At 38.9% G+C, this 8,872-nt stretch overlaps 1 protein-coding gene across 1 annotated transcript in view; it reads right to left on the reverse strand.

Moving 5' to 3' along the window:
- LOC129239621 (serine-rich adhesin for platelets-like) overlaps positions 1–8,093 on the reverse strand; it is a 120,109-nt gene extending 112,016 nt beyond the window's left edge. Inside the window, exons 1-2 of the mRNA XM_054875272.1 lie at positions 7,739–8,093; positions 6,426–6,825 (exon numbers count right to left, since the gene is read on the reverse strand). Of these exons, the coding sequence (XP_054731247.1) occupies positions 6,426–6,825; positions 7,739–7,910 (572 nt within the window). The 5' untranslated portion in view covers positions 7,911–8,093. The remainder of the gene's footprint in view (positions 1–6,425; positions 6,826–7,738) is intronic.
- Between the last annotated feature and the right edge of the window lie 779 nt (positions 8,094–8,872).

The following is an 8,872-nucleotide window of genomic DNA, read 5'->3' on the forward strand; positions in this document are numbered from 1 at the left end:
TAAATCTGCAATTGTATACAATTTTGATGTTTTTGTTTTTGTTTTTGACAGTGCAGAACTTTCAATAACTTATTTTTCTTCTAACACAGTATAGACACAGATACTCATAACATTTTGGTGTTTTTGGAAACTTTTCAACTAGCGCTCGCGTACTCTGTGCAACCGTTTCTGCAGGCGTATGCTCTCTACACTGAATTTCCGCAACTGATTATGACATCTCGCAAAGCCAAAAGCCACCCATAGACGACGACAACAAACAACATTCGTAGACATCGGCAACGTCAAAAATGCCTTGCGTACGCCTTCGGCGCTATTACAAGCCTTTGTCAGCCTCTGTCTTGGCGGCAAGCACATCGTATGCGCACACGAAGCCAACGCCATCGACCGCAGTCACAACAACAACAGTTAAATGATGGCATCGTCACATTTGGGGTCGCCATAGTGCCACCCACCCGGACAGTGATGAGGCGTACAGCCAGCAAACGCTTGACTCCGTGTCCAGATGTGCGAAAACGAAAACAAATGCATATGTACACATTAACGAAACATAGGGCATTCGTGTATTCATGCATTTGTGTGTGTGCGTCAGTTACCACTGCCTCTGCAACTGTATCTGCCGCAGCACTTTTTTCACTTTCCTTGTACACCGAACTTTGTCAAATTCATCGGCCTTGCCGAAGTGTATGCGGTCGCCTTCGCTGCTGTAGTTTCTGTCGCCGTCAGCTTTACCACATCGCCTAAGCGCGCTTTTAGCTTCCGTCACGAATTGTGCGCATCACGTGAGTCCTGTTTGCATTATTCGCGCGCTCTCTTGCGTGCGCACACGTCAACACGCCCAACGCCAAAAGGCAGAGCATGCGGCAGCTTTGTACGCGTTCTCTCGCCCTCGCCGTCGCACTCTCAGCAGCCGGCTTTTTGCTAGAGAACAGCGGTTTCTTTGTTGTCAATGTTGAACGATTTTCAAAAGGTATGCCGACAGCGCATGTCCAGCATATTTTCGAAATTGTAGTTGTGTACTTTTTGCAAAAATTCAATACATAACAAACGCAAATATTCAGATAATATTTATTTATTACTTTTTAGAAATGACCAAAACGTGCGGCGTGTATTGGTTGGGCAGCAATTGCCTCAAAGTTGGCATGATACGCTAGTTGTTGAATTGTTGTTGTTTCCAGTGTGGGCTTTCCTTTTGCATTATGCCTTTCCATGAGTGTTGTTCTTCTTGTGTTAATTTTGATTTAACTTTGGTGCGACTATTGAGAATCTGTTATGCCAACCACGGTCAGCTGTAATTACCGTTTATACCTCTACCTTGAACCGTTTGGACATCATTTTTGTCTTATGTTAACAGCAGAGTTATTATCATGTAACCATTATTTAATATTTGTCATAAGCAGGAAGCTGGCATTTCTTTGCAGTTGACAAACACATGTATGTACATACATATGCAAGTACCGTTGTATGCGTCAATTTTCAAGCATAACCAATCGTTCAAAGGAGAATCGAATACTCAGACAAACGGACTAAATTTAATTTTCCACCTTTGTTTTGCATTTTGCTTTTGGAATTTAAAAACAATTAGTGGCATGTGCCGGCCTCGAATGGATGTGGAGTCCAACTTTTTTCAAGCAGTTCAGTGGCCTTGCCATTTGCGATCAATTGAATTAGTGGCTCAGGAATGTTGAAGAGTTTAATGAAATCAAATATATTTACCGACATCTATTTATAAATACATATTTAGTATATTAAAAATCTGATAAATATACATTCAAAGCTTGCTATAACAATGTACAAAATCCAAAATTGGATACTAATTTCGCATACAAACTTAAAAAAATTGTTTCAGCAGTATATTCTTATTCACCTACACGTCAGAGTCACGTCGGATGACGCTGTTGTGTAAACACAGCATTGAGCTGTCGAAACAACTCTAAATACTCTGAATTCCCGAATTAAAAACGAACCTCGAACCCAACATGTGATGAGCGACCTACGTCCTGACTCGCGTTTTTGCCATCGACTTGCAATAAAATTGAGCTCTGAGCCGCTCATCGCATTCGATGACGAAGAATCATAGTACTTCCCATGCCATTGGAACCCTACGACGATGAAAGTACAATCTATTTACTGACATATGGAAATAATATTAGTATCGCTGACTTCAAAACGACTGCTGCGGTTTATCTAGGAAAGGATGCCAAAGTACTTACTGGTAACTTAATAGAAGATGGTGGTCCCTGAAAGAAGTGAACTCAAAAAAAAGACCATTTTCCGAGGCAGCTGTTTACATTAGAGATAAATAAGTAACGTAACTTCGAACAGGATAGATACGCAGATGAAGAATTTTCTTCATCTCTCAATCTTAAAGGGACAAAAGACGACCCCACGGTAGCTGGGTCTTCATTATTAAAATGACCGAGTTTTATATAACGGTCTAGGATGTAGCAAACCATGAGATAAAACCCTTTGACCTTAAAATTGTGCGCTCTTACAACCACAGAGCAGCGGAGTCTTAAGACTCAACCACTTTCATTTATGGAAGTAAACTCCACTTTGACTTATAATTTCATTATCTTGGAATCATCTACAGCTTTAGCTGGTAGTACATATTACTTGCAACCATGCAGATATTAAAAGCCCATGAGAGCTAAAAACTTTTTAGAATTTTGGTATTTTACTTTCTTCTAAAGCATAACACTTCACAAATGCTGGGCCAAAATTTCATGGAAATCTGAGAAAAACTTACGGAGATATGTGGCTTTAACTGAAGTAGTCTAGTTATGGAAGATCAAATAATATTCGTTAAACCCAAAAGGAGCCAGCGGAGACCGGCAAATGTTTCACTACACACAAACAATTTTGAGAGCCTCTAATTTACCGGATGCCACCCATACTTCTATGAAATATTGATTCTTCGATTTTTCTATTGTGTTGCGCGATTTCTTTCAATTAATTGCCTTTATGTTTCATTTTTTGCTTTTTTTGTGGCTATGATTTTGGCAACGATGTTGTTTACATTGCTTAGCCTTTTCTTCTGTGATATGGTAGGTTAGGAATGTGGCGGCATGGCGTGACTTGCAGTAGCTGCCACAACTAACTTTACTATGTATATACGTAGTTTGCGCAACAAAAACTTAACATGAAAAGTGTTCTTATGTCAAAAATGTTTTTATTGGCCTAGCACCCACTTCTCATTTCTTTGAGTGCCAAATAAATAAGGTGAATTGAATGTTTAAAACGCTGCCAAAAACTTTTGAGAATATTTAAATAGTCACTTCTCCATTTCCGAAAATAAATTAAATTAAATCTAATATAATAAAATTTAAATCGCGGATTCTTTCAAAGTCGCTACCAATACTTTTTTAACTTTTTTGCAAGTCTTTACTCAGTGTGTGTTATTTTCCTATTTTATGAAAAATACAATAAATCGATCTGCATTTAAGTATGATAGAAATTAATCTCCCACCCACAAATATATTTTCTAAATCTTTTACATTTCTTTCGCAAGTGCTTTTTTAGCCTGCTTACTTTGGCAACGATTAATTGGCATCGAACTCTGACATCATGGCTGTGTATGTCTCAGCAACTTTTGTGCACATATTTACATAGTTGCAGTAACCTGCAGAGAAATTTCAACTTGTGAACTAGTTTCTAATTCGCAATTGGGCGCACTTCGTCATGTATGAGCAACTGGCGAACTGGTACTGACTACAGTTTTGCCATTCGAAGAATTTTTGCTATTTGGAAAAATGTTTGCCATTTATAGATTTCTTAAAACATTCTGTGGTCTTTTGCAAAAACACTTAAGTTGAAGAAGCCATTTTAATCAAATTTAAGTTAAAGTGCAAAATTGTCCACTCTAACAGCAGGATTCATTGATTTGAAAGTAAAACCTGAAAAGCCAGATAAGTTGTTTTATCAAAAGTACACAGAACTAATTTTTTTTTTTAATTATATTATTATTTTTGAAGTGAAACTTCTTAGGCGTCGATGGACGAGGGAGAATGGAGAGTAAAATTTTAAGGTCATGCAACGTTTTGGGCGTTTTCGTTCTGCGAGAGAGAAAAAAGATATAACGTAGAGGAAAAGGAGAGGATATTTAGGCTATTTTTCTTGAGTTTTTTTTTGTGGTTGCTAATTTCTAGTGAGAAATAACACTGCCTAGTTTTTGGCGCTTGTTTGTTGGTGCAAACTTGTAGGAAATATATTTTTGGTGCCTTCTTTTTGGCGTTATATTTCCTTGGTGCCTACTGTTTGGGGCGTTTTTTGGTTCCAATTGGTTTGGTGTTTTTTTTTGTGCCCACTTTTTGGTGCTTATTTCCGTTTCCTGGCTACTACTTGTGCGTACTATAAAGTGTTATCCATTCCGGCGTCGAATTTATTGGTATTGCCTTTCGGTAATTTGTGTCGTTGCCGCGGTCCTGGAATCGCTGCGTTTGTGCGGGTGATAAACGCTCGGCGTAGTACGCGTTGTTGCCACGGTTTGTGTCCGGCGTTTACCTACACCGGTCGACCCTTCTCCGTTTTTTGTAAATTTTGTCTATTTTTATTCTCTGCAAATGTTGTGAATTTATTTAGATATACCTATTGTATATTATTTCTCTCTCTCTCACTCTCTTTCTCTTATTCTCTCTCGGGTCTCTCCCTCTTTCTTTGTCTGCCTTTAAAGTTTCGCTTCTGTTAAGTGTACTACGCTACACGCACTTTTTGTTTTTTTGGTAACCTTAAAAACAGTTCGTACTTATACAATATGTAAATATATTTTTTTTTGTTTTTGACACAAAAGACCAAGAAGTCGAAACGCAAAGCTTAAATCAATGTAAAATGTAATTTTTAAGCAAATGATTGTTTTTTAAGAATACATGATGCATTATCAGATGAATACATGATGCATTATCAGAAAGTCCTGTAGTATCGAGTGAGAGTTGTTTACTTAAAATGAAGAGCTTGTTTCATACTCCTCTCGTTAGTAGGATCAACCGTTTGACCAGCATTTGTTCCAAGTATACTGTCCAACGGCGATGACAAGAATGTGAATAATTTTCCTTTCATAAGCTCTAGGAACCTACAAAAACGTTTTGCATCACAAATAATACCTTAACGCCACATTTCACAAGAACCTGCGTCCTCGAGTTATCTGCTGTGCCTCATCTTTTGGTATCTAGTCCGTATGTATGCCTTTTAGTGCGCCCGAAAAAATTTCTGCAGCATGAAATAAAATTTTAGGCTGTGCTCATGTCTTGGTTCTTGTTAACCTAAATCGTCAGATATTTATTATGGAACTTCGATACTCCTACTTATCAGAGACTGCAGAGCTCACGGAGCTTCCGCGCTGCCTAACATAATGTCTTTTACCTTTGAAGATATCACATTTTTCTCTCAAACATTTCTCTAAAATTGAATACTGGTACCGATTTCTTGAAGCTTATCCCGAAATTAACAGTGTCGATTTTCATATTCTCAACCTTTGATTCATCCGTTTACCAGTCGTCATTCACATTTATTTTGGAAAGAACCAGCTGGGAATCAGTGGGTTTCCCTGCAGGGTATAAACGAAAATCCAAGCACAATTTGTAGAAATTCGTTTCACGAAACAATGGGAAATTCCGTCATTAATATTTCTCCAGTAAGGCGAATGGTCAACACAATATTCACATATGAAACACGAATGTCATGGCTAAATTTAGCGAACATCTTGAGCTGAAAGTAAATGTGACTACGGTAATGTATCAAGTGATATGGCCACTCGCATGGCATAAGTATTAGCGGAGGGATCGCGTGGTAATGACGTGATTAACTAGAGACGCGCCTATTCTGATGCCATCACTGGAATCGAACAATAAAAAGTAGCAAGCCGTAGTACGAGTGACGTATTACACCTAACTGGTTACGATGAGATGTGACATCCCATGTCGCAATGTGGTAGCGAACGACTCTCAGATCAATTAAAGAGGAAGTGAATATGGTGACTGCGTCATGTGAGGTGAGCACGACGATTTTGTAAATCTGTGTGCTATTTTTATCTAGGTATGTGGCAGAGCTAAGGCGGCAGCACGAGTAAGGAACTGAAGGTCGCATGAAATGATGTAAGCCTAAGTGAGACAAACTCAGATATGAATAATAAATTGCCGGGTAAAGCCCCGATTTAAGCTGAAAATCATAGAAGACACAATCCGTATTTGAATTTATGTGACTACTTATGAAATAATTCCACATCTAACTGTTAAGGTGAGCTTTATTAGCCAAGCCGATGAACTATTTGTAACTTTAAAGTGCCCTATAACTTTTTCTGTCACTTGATAAAGATAAATTTGTAAAGCCTGATAAATGTTGTACAGAGTTGGACATGGTGCACTATGTCAAGATTCTCATTACCACTAAGCCTTGGGTGATAAACATCAACCAAGTCCCCGCACCGCACTTACCTTTCATCCGCTTTCGCTTTTAAACCCACCGATGCCGTCGTCACTTTCAACGCCTGTTCAATCAAGGAACTCAATGCGCTCGATCGACGTTGATGATGCTTTCGTCCGAGTAATGGAGTCGGAGCGATAGAGGACGCCAAGGAACTGCACACAGAATTCGATGCTGACGGTGTGGTTAAGATAGGCACCGTTATTTGCTTCACATTAACTGGATCGGTATTACAACGCGACCGCGGCCGATATACTTCACTCACTTGTTCCTGTCGATGCAAACGCTTCTTGGGCCTTCCAAAACAGAGATTTTCTGTAGACTTGTAAAATGCTTTGCGACTACTCGTCGTGCTGCCGGTAGTGCTGAGATTCGAATCACTTGAAGTGAATTTGTGGCCCAGTAGCAATGCTGTGGCATAGAAAAGAGAAGGGCAAAAAGTAAGTGACGGAAAAAGATAGGTTGAATGGATGAAATAAAGTTCTTTAATCATAATTCGATATGCGTAAACTTCGTCAGATGTACGTTAATATTATCGACGTGCTCCCGATTGGGTTCACAGGGTTAAGTATCTACCATTTTCTGCGTAAAAAAACACCCAATTTGAAAGACGGTTTCTCACAATGGTCCCCCAATGAGATATTCTGACTTTGTTTAAAACCACCGTTTCAAGCTGTTTAAGAAGACATACTACTATCTACAAGTACTACTCGCAAGACAAGGATATCGCGAGACAGGGTGCAGCAGTAAAGCTGAAGGGTTTAAGTTTAGCTTAGGTTAAGTTATTCTTAAGTGGTGATTTATAATCCTTTCATTCAAAGCGGATCACAGCTTGTCTGTGTTTCACAAGAATCATGACGGACCAACGAGGACTGTGAAACCTGAAGATGGAAGCAAAGTAAACTTATTTGAGTGCGATTTTTGGTTAAGACCAAGATTACTTTTGGACGCATGTGACATTAGATGCCATGGTGGCACATGAAGCTTTATAAACACTATGCTGATCTACAGCTGGCATATCTAATGGTGCATTTAAATCAGATGTCATAAGGTCTCGAGGATTTTTTCTGCGCGAATAATCGATTTTGATCGACTATTCTCGCCTGGCGGGCTTCTCAGCTTGCGGTGGAGACACCAGTCTACTCACATGCCACACTTTATAAAATCTAACATGCATTATCAACAATAACAGCAACAAATACTCTATTGAATTGGGCAACTCTCTATCTTCTTCATCTCTTCATCGTAACCTCAATCCATATGTCTTTTGACTTTCATTGCCACATAGATGCACTCTGCACAACTACCCTTTTTCACTACTCACATTTAGTGCTCGCTGTTTTCCTTAAATTATGATTACTTTCGCACTCATCCAACGAGTCCATTGCTTCCAGACCAGGCGAAATTGAACGACTAATGCGGCAATGATCCCGATGCAGTGGCCGCAAATAATCCTCCGTATTGACGGAGAGATATTGCATATTTTTATGTGACATAGTTTTACCTTTCAAAAAATGTATACGATTTTTCCAAAATTGTAAGGCACTTTAGAATTTTTTTTTATCTGCTTATTATAGTTATTACTGAAAAAATATTATTTCACAATGAAATCACTACAATTTGCAGGTTTTCAACACTTTTTTGAACGCAAACCGTCGAGTGGACGGTTACACTGCCACTGAAATTGACATTAAAAATTAGCAAATAACTTGCTGTTGAGGGCGACGTCTTATTGAGGGCTTCACATTTATTTGTTGCAAAGCAAATCACAAACAAAACAAAGAACGGAAAAACCAAACAAAACGCCGGCATTTGTGTAGCGGAAGAACTGCGAGGTCAAATGGCTTGCATTTATTCTGCGATGCATATCTGCTTTCTCAAGTTATCCCTCTGCCGCCCCCCATTCTTACCAGGTGTTGTTGTGTTTTATTGCTATTATATTTATGCGCTTGTTTTGTGTTCAATTTCTAGCACTTTTATTGTCAGCTTTTTGCGGTTTTGTAATGAGAAAACGTCCGTAAGTGGCGACACTCACAATCTGTTTGACGTTTACAACGGATTTTGTTGGTATTTTGTGTTTTTGTTTATTGATGTTCGTTCTGCCATTAAATGTTAATGAGTAAATGATAATGTTGTTAGTTATGGCTGATACCCTGGTGGCCCTATGCAGTAACAGATGTCACACAGTGACCGCATGTTGAGAGACGCTCCCACTTTCGCCTTCAATGGCGCAATTGGAATAGTGGCATGGCAATAACTATCCGATATGTGTATATAAGCAGGTGTGTGTGTGGTATGAGGGTGAAGTGACCATGCAGGGAAAACCGACTGTTCAAAAGTATGGCTACATTGATTATCGCGAGGATGTCTGAAAAATAGTAAATTGTCTAACTTCCTAATAAAATAATAATAAATAAGACTTATTTCACCCAGCAAATAAATTCAATTGTATTAGGTT

This window comes from Anastrepha obliqua, chromosome 2, assembly GCF_027943255.1.
Source record: "Anastrepha obliqua isolate idAnaObli1 chromosome 2, idAnaObli1_1.0, whole genome shotgun sequence".
NCBI lineage: Eukaryota > Metazoa > Arthropoda > Insecta > Diptera > Tephritidae > Anastrepha > Anastrepha obliqua.